The sequence below is a fragment of the Phyllostomus discolor genome, chromosome 1 (assembly GCF_004126475.2).
Source record: "Phyllostomus discolor isolate MPI-MPIP mPhyDis1 chromosome 1, mPhyDis1.pri.v3, whole genome shotgun sequence".
Classification (NCBI taxonomy): Eukaryota; Metazoa; Chordata; class Mammalia; order Chiroptera; family Phyllostomidae; genus Phyllostomus; species Phyllostomus discolor.
In genome coordinates, this window is record NC_040903.2 from 209,306,048 (window position 1) to 209,322,275 (window position 16,228).

The following is a 16,228-nucleotide window of genomic DNA, read 5'->3' on the forward strand; positions in this document are numbered from 1 at the left end:
ATGCCACTTTGCCGTAAGGCGTATTTTGAGCTGCAGGTAACTGAGCGTCCACAGATGCAAGGCGAGGTCCCTGTCTTCCCCTCCTCTCTCTGAAAGCGGGGCCCACATCTCCCCTTGAGAAAGGGGCCGCGTCGTACCAGCGGGAGGAGGACAGTCTTATCACCAGAGATGGGAGTTGACAAAGACCTTAGTCCCCCCACTTGTTCCCCGTCACTTCCCACAATGCCTCACCCTCTGAAGCCCAGGTCCCCTCCCTTTGTTAAAATGGTATGCAAACCCCCCCGGGTGGAACTACTTCTTGGAACTCCCGCGGAAATGTGAGGACTAGTAAAAACTGCGTGCCTTTTCTCCTGGGAATCTTCGACAGTTTAATTCGCAGACGCCCCCGGCACTGAACTTAAGAGGGTAGATGAAGAGTTTTTCCTCCCTAACATGCTTCTGAGCACAAATATGGTCCTATGTCATGAGTACAATTTTAGTAAACAATAAAAAACCTCCAAAGAAAACATTAACATGTAAACTCCAAGACAGAAGAAACTTTAATATTTGTGATTTTAAAAACAGAAAAAGGTGGGAGGGGGGACTGGATTGGGAGTAAAAAGGAGAAAACTGTATTTGAACAATGATTAAAATAAAATTTAAAAAAAAAAACAGAAAAAAATATTTGCTAATGCCTCCTGAGAACCTGTTGAAAAAAATGACCAAACATTTTGCAAATACCGGAAGTACTTTGCTCCCTGATCCTACCTTTCCCTGGCCACAGCTAGGAATGTCGGGAGCCTTGTGCTTTACATGTGGAATGTCAACCTGAAGGCTAGTCACGAGGCCGGGGGTTCAGGGGTGTGGAGTGTGGGGGGCCGAAGACAGCTGATAATCTAATGCACACACTTTGTTTCCAAAGGATGACTGTAGGATCGGTCTTGTTGTAAAGAATGTATTTTAATTCCTGGCTCTTTTCTGTGTAGGGAAAAATGCAGAGTGAAGCATTACCATCATCTGCTTCTTCCAGGAAGAGGAAAAGCTAAAGCTAAGCTTCGCCTTTCTAAGCACCAAGTCTGGTCCTACAGATAACAGTATACTATATTCTAAGTGCGGATGATGGTAAGTGTCTAGCATGATATTACGTGACCAGACTCCAGCAAAGTTCAGAAATAGTTAATGCTTCATTCTGGCTAATAGTTTAGACCAAAATTCAGGCCATTCTCTATGGCACGCTGGCCACCAAGGGATGCCAGGGTTACAGAAGCTGGGGCAGGCCACAGTGACGAGTTTGGATTTTACTGGGACGGGCAAAGGGAAGCCCTGGAGTACTTGAAGTTTGTAAGTGGTGTGATTTGATTTACACGTGAGACGATCACTCTGGTAGCTGGACGGAGGGTGAGTGACACTGGGAGAACACTAGACCCAGCGAGACCACTGCAGAGGCTGTCCATGGGTCTGTGGAGAAACGGCGTTGACTTCAGATTTGAGCAGTGGTAAGAGTGGTCGCCATGGGGACAGACACGGGGGCGGGGGCGCAGCACCAGCCTGGAGTGTAAGAGCAGTTGGGAATGTGTCCCGGAATGGAGTTTCCGGTAACTGGATATGAATTAGGAAGAGGAACGCTGGTGAGGCACAGGTTTCAGAGGGAGACGAATCAAGAGTTCTGGATTACACTTGTGATACTTGAGATGCTCACTGGGCATCAAGAGGGAATGTCCAATCCCGTGTGAGGCTGCGGGCACTGACAAGGGCCTCGCACAGGAACTGCTGGTGCAGGCTGTGGCCGCTTGACACTGTGGGGACCTTGGTTCTGCTTGAGTATAGGGGCAGGCAGCTGGGGAAAGGGTGGCTGAAGTAATTTCTTCTCGCGAGATGTTGAAGTGGTCTGGTGAGTGAGACCCAACAGGCAGAGACTGTCCCTTTGCCCTGTGACTCTCACGTGTGTGGCAGGATTGAACATGATGGATAAAGAATGGCTGTCCCCCCAAGGCTCACAGCAGTAGGGCTTGTTCGTGTCGGTGTTCAGAGAAAGAGAAGGCAGAGGGGCCCTATATCTAGCCTGGCATCCATGGGACAAAGGAGCTTCTGTGAGTTGATGCAGAGAGGAAAGAGGCACATTTCTAGTTGAACTGATTCAGCACAGGCAGGCACTCAGAGCTAGAGGTAACTAAAAGACTGGAACCTTTGCAACAGCATGGATGCAACTGGAAAGCATTATGCTAAGCGAAATAAGCCAGGCAGTGAAAGACAAACACCATATGATCTCACCTTTAACATGAACCTAATCAACAAAACAAAGAAACAAGCAAAATATAACCAAAGACACTGAAATAAAGAACAGACTGACAGTGACCAGAGGGGAGAAGGGGGGGAATTTCAGGGGAATTTCAGGGGAAAAGGGGAAGGGTTTACAGGAACAAGTATAAAGTTCACATGGATAAAAACTAGGGGCGGGCAGAAATGGGAGGGAGGAGGGAGGGCCGGGTGGGTGGGTTGGGATGGGAGTAAAAGATAGAAAATTGTACTGCAACAACAATTAAAATAAAATTAAAAGTAAAAATAAATAAATAAATAAATAAAAAACACTTGAAAAAAAAGAAAAGGATTGGAAGCCACTAGGAATGCAAAGAAACTGGGGTCGTCCGTTTGTCTTTCCTTACACCAATGCACGGTCTGACTCTATTACTTTATAGTAAGTCACAGCAGGGCAAGTTTTTGTTCTTCCTTTTATTCTTTTTAAAATTATGTTTGCTATTTATTCTTTATAGTGCTTTATTCTCCCGTATGAATTCGGGGATTGGCTTGTCAATTGCCGCACACACACAAATACCGCTGTAACTTTTCTTGGAATTGTATCGCATCGATGCACAGATTTAGAGAGAATCAATATCTTTACAATACTAAAAGTTCCTGTTCATGAACATAAATATTTTACTTATCTTAGTCTTTTTTTATAATTTCTGCACAATAGGCCTTGCCATTCTTTTCATTTGTTTGTTTTGTTTCTTTCTGGGTGGCATTAGAGGTTTGTCCCTTCCTGAATAAAAACTTTAAGATTAGAGTCTTGAGTGGTCTCTGGTGGGGCGGTTTTCATAAATTGTTATTACATTCCTCAATTCTGTAGCACTCTCATTTTTGCTCTGATAGTTTTTTTTCTGTTGATTCTTCGGATTTTTGTGTGGATACACATATTGTCTATAAGTAATACAATTCTGTTTCTTATTTTTTTAAGTTCCCTTATCTATGTACTTATTCCTTTCTGTTCACTGGCTTTGGGGGACCAGCGGTCATCAATGACCTGGAAAAACAACTAGAATTATACAGCTAGTAGTTGAACTGTGGAAGGACCCTATGAAGTATTATAGCAGTAACATGAAAACACATCCATAATAAATTACAAAATATAACACCTTGGAACCGCAGTACCTATTTCCCTGTGGCAAGGATAGCCACGCACAAACAGATGGGTTAGAATCTCGGCGAATGGTCTCTGGGAGGAAGTAAGGTAAGGTGGAGGGCGGAGGATAAAGGAAATGAGGAAAGACACTGAAGTCACTGCTGACACAGCAAAAAGCCGGAGGGAAAAAACAGTAAGTCGAACTCTCAAATAGACAAGGCAGTGATGAAAGTAAATTCTTGGGTATTTTTAGGAAACGTTTTTACTCCATTGTGTCTACGCCTTTGGCAGGCACTGCCAGTTAAACATCGCTGTCATAAGATACATAATACCATTTCCAGCATCCAACACAGCCGTTCACTTACCGTTACCTGCCGAGTTCAGAATGAAGCCGAGCAACGCTACGTCGTTGGCGCAAGGGCACTTGGTTGCCTTCAGGCCCACCACGTGTGGGTACAGTTTAATGAGGTTCGCTTTGGTTAGCTGAGACCCAAGTTTCCACTGAAGAATAGGTTCTGTAACAATCAAGTGAAGGTGTTGACACTGAGGCAGAGCTCTTGAAACGGAGCATTCTTGCTTTCCTTTGAGGGTTTTAGAGGAACTGTGTGAGGGAACTGTTCCTTTGTTCCCAAAACAGGGGTATTGCCTTACTCTCCTTACTCAGTGAAAATAGGTCAATTCTCCCTGGCTGGCATAGCTCAGTGGATTGAGCGCCGGCTGCGAACCAAAGTGTTGCAGGTTCGATTCCCAGTCAGGGCACATATCTGGGTTGCAGGCCACAGCCTCCAGCAACTGCACATTGATGTCTCTCTCTCTCTCCCCCTCCCTTCCCTCTCTAAAAATAAATAAATAAAATCTTAAAAAAAAGAAAATAGGTCAATTCTTATCTTCCAGAGTGGGAAGAAGGAGGTCTCATGCCCTTGCCCTTACACGGCAGAAGAGCACGTGGGGTGGAGTCTATCTGCCTTGACCATCTTTGGAAAATATAACTGGCCACACGTCTGTACCTAGAAACTACATTTCTGGATCCCACGATGTGCACATGTATAACTTAGAGCGCAACTTCGGCTTCCAGAGCCCATATGTTTACTTTTTGTTCTCTCCCCGCCCCGCCCCATTTAAACAGCAGTGGAAATGTAGAAAATGAGAATAAATCTGAATAGCAGTGGCACACAGGGCAAGTTATCATTAGGGACCAGGACACTTAGAGGGATTTCTGGAAGATGTAAAGAAGTGGGGGTAGAACCAACAGAAAAAAAAAAAAATCAGAGGTGGAATGTCTTCAACTCGTCAGTCTATTCTTAGATACGCAGACAGCTGGAGCTGGATAAAGTCAAACATTCATGGGTAAGAAACTGGGAGGATTTCCTTTCTTCTGAAGAAATGGGAGAAGTGCCTATGAAAAGGAAGCCAGGGAAATGTGACAGAATCCTGCTGTCCCCATGTAAGTCTCCGGCGGCTCCCCAGACGTTTAATAAAATCCGCTGCAAACCTGAAGATGGTGTGTGATATGTTTTTCACATACAGTCTTTTTATTTTATTTTTTTTCACTGTGCAAAGCCAGGGAAGGAGCTAGATTTCCATTTGGGTCGACGTAGTGTAGGGATGGCCAAGAAGGGAAAGAGACACGATTTATAACCAACCTGATCCACTCCAAAAGTCAAAGAAATCTGGGGCAAGGCAGCTGACTTTCCAGGGCGTTACACGTGTGTGCAGGCAATTAACAACCCGATCTTGGAGGGCAGGAGATGCGGGCTTGCAGCTGGGCACGACTGCACTGACTTGAAAACGTCCCTTACGTACAACCTCCTTAAAGTCAGCTATTGGATTTTAAGCCCTTTAAGAATGAGGGAGTGATTAAAAGTCTTGACTGCTACCAAGAAGCTAAAGAGAGGCAGAAAGGTGACCAATATGAAGGTGACTAATACGAAGTGACTAGCATCACTAATGGTGGTGATTAAGAACTATTTTAGTGGGTTGGTCTGGGGTGTGGAAGGGAGAGTAGGAAGTGAGGACAACATTTGCAAACATCTCTCTGAGATAGTAGTGAGTAAATATTTCCAACTGTTAACCTGACCTGAACCTTGATTGCCATTTCCCAGTGTTCTTTCCCCATCTCCTCAGCATTTCGGTGAGCGAGATCATCACACACTCGATGGCTCCGGTAAGAAACCTAGGATCTGTCCCCCATACCTCTGTTTCCCTTGCCCCCGGTTCACAGCAGAGCTGATAGGAAGTCGTCATATCAGCTCTACCTCCAAAATGGACCCTGAAGCTGCCTCCTTCTCACCACCTCCACTGCTCGTCCCATAGCCCGAGGGCTCCCAGCCCATCTCCTGAGTGGACCATGGCCACAGGCGCCAACCAATTTCCTGTATTCTAGTCTTTCCATCCTTCCCCCAAGAGTCAGGTCTCTACGCAGCAGCCAACGTGATCTTTTTATAAGGCATAAATCAGAATTTACCACTCTCCTGCTTAAACACTCCAACAGCTTTTCACTGTAACTAGAATAAAATGCACACTTTTTACCGTGATAGCTGCCAGCCTCTCCACATTCACTCTGCTCTACTCTACCACTTACTGTGCTTCCATGACACAGGGCACCTTTCGGTCCCTCTAACGGGGGACTCCCCTTTCTACATCTGGAACTTTTAAGAACTTCTAACTTGTGGTCCTCTGTAAATTCTAAATAATGTACATTAAAATTGCAATGCAATGTGTAATGCTCTTGGTACATTTCCATATGCAAGTGATTCAGATTACAAAGTATTTTTAAAATTCAAATAATTTTATATTGTTATTTTAGTATTTACAAGTATTCAAGTTCAGTTTACTCTGTTCATTAGATTCCACATATGAGCGAAGTCAGCAAAATAGAGATAGGCTCATGGATAAGAGAGCAGGCTGACGGCTCTGGATTCGGGTCTGGGGGTGAATGGATGGAGCAAAAAAGAGAAAGAGCTCATGGACACAGACAACGGTGTGGTGACTGCGGGGTGGGGGATGGGGTGGGTGGAGGTGGAAGAGGGTGGAAGGGGGGCAAATGGTAATGGAAAAAAGCACAACAAAATAAACTATTTAAAAAAACACGTACTAAACTTAAAAATATTCAAAATATCAGAGCCTCAAAAACTGTAATGATTGAATAACTGAGTATTTTTAAAAATTTTGGATGCTATGAACATGGGAGAGCAGAACATTTGGTTATTTTTCTTTTAGATATGTTACTTCTGGTTGAAGAAATAAAACGATACAGAATTGATTTGAAGCTCCATTCCCGAATACCACCGCTGGCATGAAATCGCTGTGTATATTTCTCGCTCCTGCTTTTTTACTTTTACTACAATGTAGATGTACCCATGAACAACAAACAGCATTGCTTTATGTGTTTTCTGAATTTTATTTTATTTATTTTTAAAGATTTCATTTGTTTATTTTATTTTTTTAAGGTTTTATTTATTATTTATTTTTAGAGAGGGAAGGGAGAGAGAGAGAAACATCACTGTGTGGTTGCCTCTTGCACTCCCCTTACCAGGAACCTGGCCAGCAACCCAGGCATGTGTCTTGACTGGGAATCAAACTGGCGACCCTTTGGTTCGAAGGCTGGCACCTAATCCACTGAGCAACACCAGCCAGAGACATTTTCTGAATTTTAGATAAATGCTCTCCTCTCTTCTCTGACACCTGATTTTTTACTCAATGTTTTTGAGTTCTGTTCTTGATATATGGATCTATTGACTTCATTTTAACAAAATATACCGCATGTATTTGTCTTTCCCCCTACTGCTATACATTTATGTTATTTTCCACTTTTCTAATTACAAATAACACTGCATTACATAGATTTGTACATATCTCTCGGTACATATGCAAACTTTCTCTAGAGCAGTTCTACATATCAGAATCACCTGGGAAACTCGTTTTTGACTAAAGATGTCTGGCCTCACTTAAAGAGATCGGCTTTTGATTGGTGTGTGGTGGGGTCCAGACATCACTGGTTTTCTTAAAGCTACCCCAGTGGTCCTATTCCTAAAAGGTAGTATTTATTTGTATTCTGTGCTCTACATAATGGTACCATATTAAAGTAGGAGTAAAAGAACAAGGTAAAGCCCTGGCTGGGAGGCTCAGTTGGTTGGAGCATCAGCTCATACACCAAAAGGTTTTGGGTTCGATCCCCAGGCAGGGCATATACCTAGGTTGCAGGTCTGATCCCCCATTGGGGTATGTATGGGAGGCAACCAATGGATGTTTCTTTCTTACATCGAAGTTTCTCTCTCTCCCCTCAATCCTTCTTCTCTCTCTAAAATCAGTAAGTATATATCCTCAGGTGAGGAATTAAAAAAAAAAAGAATAAGGGTCAAAAGGAAAGTGAAAAAAGTGAGGATAAATACTGGATACAGGATCGAGTATTTTAAAAAAAAGCCACATAGTGCTACAGATGACCCGGAAACCGGGCTGTGAGTTAGACAACTAGAAAAAAGAAACCTAGTCAGTCGCATCACTCAATGTTCATAACCTTAAAATAAAACAACCATTTTTTCATGAAAAAATAGAAATGTTCTAAGACGGAACAAGACATTTTGCTGATGGTCCTCACACAGAAGACTGCCGTGCAATGAACATTGTCTTCTGCGACACCTTTATGAAGTGTGCAAAGACTACTCGGGGAAGCCGTTGTGTACTACCACCTGCAGTGTGGCTATGGAGAAGACAGGTTTCCCCGTTTCCATAGCGCGCGCTGCAGACCCCGCTGAACAATCACCCGCGTGGATTTAATTCTTTGTCTGTCGCATTAGGACGGTGAGTCCCTCAAGGGACAGGGTCATCTCTTATTTATCTCTAGTACTTAGCACAGAGTTGGGCATCAGTAGGTTATAAGATTTGTCGGAAGAATATCCTGAATTCCATTTCACCCTTACCCGCTGCCATTTACCTCGGACAGTATCCAACAGTGTCCCTTCGGTGGTGTAAATGTTTAGTCCGTGCTGTAAATTGATTCTCACTAACCACTCCTCTATGGCTGCGACCTCTGTTTGAAAACAAAAGGCAGATAATTAACTGCTCGTGACAGAACCATGCTGTGTTGATAAAATTTAAGACTATATGAACACCACCAACAATGATTACTTTTAATTTCCCAGTCATTTTGATTACATTTATATATGTTTTCCGATGTTCTTCCGACAAACATTTTGATGGCACGATGAGGAAAAGGAATGGTGAATTGATCTACCACCGTAGCAATAAATCCAGGTAATATTTTAGATCAGAATTTTTCTCTGAGGGCAGTTGGTGATTAGTAAAAAGCAAATTCTGCACTTCAGGTGAAATGGTATACTATTTTTTTAAAGATTTTATTTATTTATTTTTAGAGAAGGAAGGGAGGGAGAGGGAGAGAGAGAGAAACATCAATGTGTGGTTGCTGGGGGTTATGACCTGCAACCCAGGCATGTACCCTGACTGGGAATCGAACCTGCGACACTTTGGTTCACAGCCCACACTCAATCCACTGAGCTATGCCAGCCAGGGCTGGTATACTATTTTTGAAAGTAGACTGTAATTAATTAAAATATATAGTGCAAACCCTAGGTCTGACAATAAGAACATTTAAAAGCATACATAATATGCCCATAGTGCAGATAAAATGGAATCACAAAAAAAATACGTACTATGAATGAAGACAGAAAAGGAAGAGAAAAGTGAAATGGAAAAACTGGAACAAATAGAGAATGCCTGATGGTAGGTTTTATTACAACCATACCAACAACTATATTACATGTACCGTATTTTTAGGACTATAAGATGCACCAGACTGTAAGACGTACCTAGGTTTTAGAGGAAAATAGGAAAAAAATTTTTGAAGCAAAAAATGTGGTAAAATATTTAATAACCTGTGACCCTGCACCACTGCCTGAACCCCCCACCCCACTCTGCCACAGTGAGCCAGGGAAGCTACTTTCAGACTATAAGATGTACCCTACCTTTTCCTTCTAAATTTGGGGGGAGTGCATCTAATAGTCTGAAAAATACAGGGAAATGGTCTAAAAATACCAATCAAGAGTCAGATTTAGATGTAAAAATCAAGGCTGAACTATATGCTAACTCCAAGAGACCCACTTCAAATAAAAAATGTCGATGAGCTAAAAGTGTGAGTGGGATCTGGGGAAGCCACGGGTGGGGCACATGGCCTGGGAGTTGCTGCGGCGGTTGTGCCCACAGGCCAGGACTGGGCCCGAAGTTGAAACCAGGGTGCACCCATGAAGACGATGCCCGACCCAAACAGCCTGACTGCGCAAGCTCGTGTCCGCCCAGGCCTCCAGGTGGACCTATGCCCCACCCCAGCTAGAATACGGCACTTCCTGCGACGGCTGGAGGAGCACCTGGCACTCAAGCCATTCAACTGCTATTGGTGCTCTTGCTGTCACTGCTCTCTGTCAAGCAGTTCCTGGACTTTGTGGAAGAGAACGGTGTGAGAAACACCATCTGTGCTTCTGCAAAAGGAACTTCCGGCACAACCGGCTAACACAATGGGAGAAGTGGATCTTCCGATGGAGAACCTAACTGGCCTGCACTGGGACTGGATCAAAGTCGGCATATGCATCATTTCCATGAACTTGTAAACCAGAAATATGTGAGCCCTGAAGATGCACAGGTCTTGCATAACTTTTACAAGTCTTAATTAAAATTAGAAACAGAAATAATGATGTGATTCTTATAATGGTACATGAAATGACTGAACATAAGGAAAGGATGGGTTTGATATTTTCACTGGGAGTAACATTCAATATTTTCTGGATTGGATTTATACCAACAGCATCTCTTTCCACATGCCTGTTAACCAGCACACACTTCTGTTTGGTGGTGATATTAAGCCTACCCAGCCTAAATGCAAAGGAAACATTAATCCCACCTGTAATATGGCTAAGGTAGTGAAAGATGCATATGAAACAGCCAAGAGGCTGTGTGAACAGTGTTAGCTGGTGGATCCAGGGCTGGAAGTTGAGGAGTTCAACTCCAGACTCAACATATTCAACTCCAGTTCAACAATGCCAAACTCCAGACAAACATATTCAGGTAGTTCATGAGCCCTCCTCATATGCTATTCAAGAACTCAGAACAACAATAAGACTATATGAAGAGTTAGAGAAAAGAGGGTTCTCGGGTTGTTAAAACCCATGCTACTTTGGGTAAAGATGACTTATTCCTTAGAGAAGTGACCCAGATGATGGTGCCCACTCTGAAAATTAGCACCACCGTTATTCCAGGGCTTGAATGCTTATTTTCTTTATATTAGTTGAACATTTCGTGAAGCTAAGGTAATCAAGACAGTGTAATATTGGTAAAAGACAGTCCAGAAGTAGTAATTTAATGGAGATGAACTATTTGTACCATTGTTATGGTGCTAGAATAATTGCATATTCATAATTCCCCCACATTAACCTCAGTCCACACAATGCACAAAGATTAACTCAAACTGAGTCATCTACCTAAATGCAAACTGTGGAACCATAAACTTGGGCTAGGCAAAGATTTTTCAGCTGTGACACCAAAAGTACAATGCATAAAACCAAAACCCGATAAATTAGACTTCATCAAAATAAAAAACCCTGATATTTAAGAGGCATTCTTAAGAAATGAAAAAATACAAGTCATAGACTGGCAGAAGGTATTTGCAGATTGTATATCTGACAAGGACTTGTATCTAGAATATACAACAAACTTGAAGAAGATTTGAATAAGTAATTCACCAAGTGGCAAGTAAGCACACAAGCCAGGCTACCACATAACAAACACTTAACAGCAGATTCCACAGTAAAATAACACATTACACATTCTAGCCTGTAACATTTTAAGATTAATGATTCAGTTCAAATAAAACTAATTGGTACAGGAATTTCTCAATACTCTAGTTTTTCAAGCTTTAGAAAATAAGTTTACTTTAAATAAATAGTAATATAAATGTTATAATATATATCAATAATCTATAAAATAATTTTCAGATACGGAAATTAAATTCATTTTCAATGAAATTTGAATTTCAGGTTAAGCAAAAGTAATTTTTCATATGACCCAAATACTATAGTATATGAGATATTTACATGGGATAGCAAATACTTTTGTAATATAATAAATATTTTATTTGTTAAATTTGGGAATTCAGACCCATGACTAAAAAATAAACAAATTCAGATCACTCTTACCTGTATTTTTTGTAATGTTTTCTCTGGGAATAATAATCAGCCAGTTAGCTTGATCACTGTACTTAAGTAAAAAAACATCAGAAAACAATGTTTATAATGTTAATAACACTTATTTCTGCCTATTACACCCTATCTCTTAAAACAAATGTAAGACAAAACATCCAATGCACAAACCCTTTACCCAGTACCTTTATTCTTAGGAATTTATCCTACATGATACTCTGATATGTGTGAAATGTATTCAAGAATATTCTTCATCATTATTTGTAATAGTAGTAGATTGGAAATAACTAAGATGCTCATCAGTTATGTGTAAGTATAATATTACAGCCACAAAGAGGAATATCATACAGTCAAGCTCAAAAGTAGACAAAGCTAAAGCAGCACTGGCTTGATGTGTCAAGAGGGCAGACCTTGGTGTTTACAGAGCATTTGGGAATTTAAGAGAGAAATCTCAGGAGCAAATGAACGGCAAGTATGATCTAAGTGTTAAATCTAAGCTCTTCCCAAATCCTTGGGCAACACAAGTACAGAGAAGACCCATAGAAGGCCACGTTAAAAAAAAAAACCCGAAAAAACCCAGCAGTGGAAGCTCAAAGAACTGAGCAGATATATCAGCTGCTGAAACCATAGGTAAGGCTATTTGCAGTTTATGCCAAGGGACATAATAGCCTTTTAAACCACCACCAACAAAAACAACAGTAAATTTTCATGGGAACATAACAGAATCCAGAGTTGCTACAGTTATTATCACCAATGTCCAGTTTTCAACCAAAAATGACAAGACATAAAAAGAAACAGGAAGGCATAGCTGATATGCAGGGGGGAAAGGTAGACTTGGAGTGAGTCCAGGTAGCAGATGAAGGCCTCAAAGCAGCTGTTACAAGTATGTACATAGATTTAAGGAAAATATAGTAACGAAGGAATGGATAGGAAATTCCAGCACATAAATTTTAAAAAATACAGAAATAAAACCAAGTAGAAAATATCAGGCTGGAAAGTAAAATAACCGGAAAAAAAATTTTTACTAGATGAGTTCAAAAGCAGATTAGAGATAGCAAGAGAAAGAATAGATGAACTTAGAAATATAGCAATTGAAATGACCCAATCTGAAAAAGAGGGAAATGATTAAAGAAAAGTGAACAGAGACTTAGATATCTGTGGGGCAACATCACAAGTTCCAAAATGTGCATAATTAGAATCCAAGGCAGGAAAAGAGACATAGAAAATGGCAGACCATTTTGGGAGAGCAATAGTGACTGAAGACTTTACAAATTTGGTAAACTTACAATCCAAACAGTCCAGAGAGACTCAATTAAGGTAAACACAAAGAGACAATTAAAAAATATATATATATATATTTATTTATTTTTAGAGAGAGGAAGGGAGGGAGAAAGAGAGGGAGAAAACATCGATGTGAGGGAGAAACACTGATCAGCTGCCTCTCTTACACACTCTGACCCGGGACAGAACCTGCAACCCAGGCGTGTGCCCTGCCTGGGAATTGAACTGGTGACCTTTTGCTTTGTGGCCAATGCCCAATCAATGAACCACACCGGCCAGGGCCACAATGAAACAATCTTAAAAGTATTCAGAAAAAATGACACATATAAGAGAAAATGATAAAATTAACAGCTGACTTCTCATTCAGAAACAATAGTGTCAGATGACATACTTGAAATTCAGAGTGCCATGTTCAAAATGCCAAAAGGAAAGGAAGCCAGAAATTCTATATCTGACAATATTGTTATTCAAAAATTGTGACCACTAAAAACTATTAAAATTCATAAGTGAATTCAGCAAGTTTTCAGTATATAAGATCAATATATAAGAATTAATTGTATTTCTACATACTTGCAAAGAACAATCTGAAAATGGGATTAAGTAAGCAATTTCCTTCACAATAGCATCAAAACAATAAAATATTATATTATGAATATACTTAACAAAAGAAGTATACCACTTAGACTCTGAAAAATACAAAATGTTGTAACAAATTAAGAAAATCTAAGTAAATAGAAAAATATCCCATATTCATGTTTGGAAAACTTAATGTTATTAAAATAGCAATACTCCCCAATTTGATCTATAGGTTCAATACAATCTCTAGCAGAATTTCGGCTGGCTTCTTTGCAAAATTTGACAAACTTATCTTAAAATTCATATAAAAACTAGCAAAATTCACACAGAGACTAGCAAAAACAATCTTGAAAAAGAAAAAAATTGTAGGACTCATTCTTCTGATTTCAAAATGCACTACAAGGCAATAGGACCAAGGCAGGATGGTGCTGGCTTAAAAGTGAGGTATAGAGCAATGGATTAAGAATCTAGAAATAAGCCCTCCTATTTGTAGTCAACCAATTTTCAACAAAGTCGCCTCAACAATTCAGTAGAAAAAATAATAGTATTGTATTTTAAACAAATGGTGCTGGGGCAGATGGATAGCCCCACGCAAAAGGACGATGTGGACCCCTACAGCCTCGCACCACACACAGAAATGAACTGAAATGGATCAGTAACCTAAGTGTAAAAGGTAAAACTAGGAACATTTTAGAAGAAAACATGGGGGCTGTACAGTCTATGAACACACTAAGATCACTTACTTGTACACTTTAAGTAGGTGAATGGTATGTATGTGAATTACGTCTTAATAAAGTCGTTAGCAAAAAAAAAATGAAGGTGAAACAAGACATTTTCCAGGGAAAAAGATCCCAGAAAATTGTTGCCAGTAGACCTGCACTGTAAGAAATGCTACAGGAAGTTCTTCAAGCTAAAAGGATAAGACACCAGACGGCAACTTATATCTACAGAAAAGAATGAAGAGCAGTGAACATAGTAAACATGTAGGTAAGTAGTAAGCAATCATATGTACTTTTTTCTTCTCTTAACTTCTTTAAAAAACATATGACTGATTTATAAAAAGATTTTATTTATTTATTTTTAGAGAGAGGGGAAGAGAAGGAGAAAGAGAGGGAGAGAAATATCAATGCGTGGTTGCCTCTCGCATGTCCCCTACTGGGGACCTGGCCCACAACCCAGGCATATCCCCTGACTGGGAATTGAACCAGCGATTCTTTGGTTTGCAGCCCACGCTCAATCCACTGAGCTACACTAGCCAGGGCTAAAAAACATGACTGTTTACAGCAAAAAGTATAACCTGCATTATACATATATATATGTAATATTACTGGACTAGCTATTTTTTAAAAACACATTCTAGAAAAAAGAGTATGCTACTTACTAATAACATATTGCAGAATAAAATAAAATTTAATTACCAAAGTTAAATTAAAGTGGAAGATGCCAGTATATGTACTATTTATGATTTCCAGGCTGGGAGCAAGTCCTCCTGATGTGAACACGCTTAGAAATTCCTGTGAAGAACGCTTGGTTTTTGAGTGGAAAAAACAATGGATTTTCTTCAGGAAAGAGGGCAGAAAAACGAACAAGTGATGACAATTCAATGGAGAGAAGCATATTACATTAACTTAAAAGTGAGAAGAAATCTATGAACAGTATATGCTGCTAAAGACCGATATCTTTAGTAACCTTAGTCTCTGGGGAAAGAGTCTACTTTGAAAAACACGCTTTCAGAACTCGGTAACCTATGATGCTAGTGTCACGATAGGTTTTGTTATCCTTATAATAATCCTCCTGTCACAGGAGTGGTCATAAAATTGTGATGCTTAATAAACATAGAATCAAAGCCATATGCTACCACGTGTAGAAAGCCTTACATTGTGTCCAAAAAAAACAAGCAACATAGAAAGCAAAACTCATTTTACTGCATTTTGCTGGATATTCCCTGTTTTAAGAAAGCCTGTGAAAAGGTAGTGATCACAAATGATGATAGATACCAAGAGTTGTAACTTGTTTATTTCCCCCGGTAGTTTGGATAAGTTACCTAAGTTTCAGAGTCCCTAGTTATAAAGTGGCGAAACAGACTCATTCCAAAAATATTTACTGAGCCCTTTCTACAAATTAGGCAGTGATGTAACACTTGGGGAACAGAAGTGAATGGAGCAAGAATCCCTACTCTCATGGGGCTTCCGTTTTAATGGGGACTGAAAGGAAGATAAACCTAAAACCCTTTTCCTGTGTCTTGTCACTCTCCACAATGTACTGCTCTTTGTTGGGACGGTATGTAAGCCTTAAATGCTAACCATCCCTTTGAGCTCCTTATCATCTGTAAATGTAATTTTTCTCTCCTGTCAATCTGTCTTTTCTCAGTTTTCCTTATAGGCCCCAAGTCAGTGAACCTGAGAGGGTAGGGTTAGTATTTCTCTACAATTCTTGAAGTTTAAATGTCACAGTGAACACACTTTTCAAAGCACTTTGAAAAATGTCTAACACACCTAAGCCGTTTATACATTTGGTGATTATGTTTACTAATACCGTTTCCAGGCTGCTGCAACACAACTCTGTAAAAAGTAGGTGATAATTCCCCTTTCAAAGGGACAAAAGCGAGGAACAGAGAGGTTAAGTAACCTGTGTCCAGGCACACAGACCGCCCACGGAAGGACTGAGATTTGACCGGCGCTGTGTAAGTGTCTCTTTCTCTAAAGTCTTTCCCTTCCCGTAATATACAAACACAAGTAGGAAAGCCATTTTTTTAGCTCAAAGGGCATGCACTTCATGATAGTTGTAA

The 16,228-nt window shown here is 40.5% G+C and overlaps 1 protein-coding gene and 1 pseudogene across 1 annotated transcript in view; one reads left to right on the forward strand and one right to left on the reverse strand.

Annotated features, from left to right (window-relative positions):
* Positions 1–15,622, reverse strand: part of CATSPERB (cation channel sperm associated auxiliary subunit beta) — a 67,431-nt gene extending 51,809 nt beyond the window's left edge. The window contains exons 1-5 of the mRNA XM_036017559.1: positions 15,617–15,622; positions 14,859–14,999; positions 11,581–11,641; positions 8,313–8,408; positions 3,745–3,894 (exon numbers count right to left, since the gene is read on the reverse strand). Of these exons, the coding sequence (XP_035873452.1) occupies positions 3,745–3,894; positions 8,313–8,408; positions 11,581–11,641; positions 14,859–14,999; positions 15,617–15,622 (454 nt within the window). The remainder of the gene's footprint in view (positions 1–3,744; positions 3,895–8,312; positions 8,409–11,580; positions 11,642–14,858; positions 15,000–15,616) is intronic.
* Positions 9,182–10,673, forward strand: LOC114491484 (annotated as a pseudogene).
* Positions 15,623–16,228: the final 606 nt, after the last annotated feature.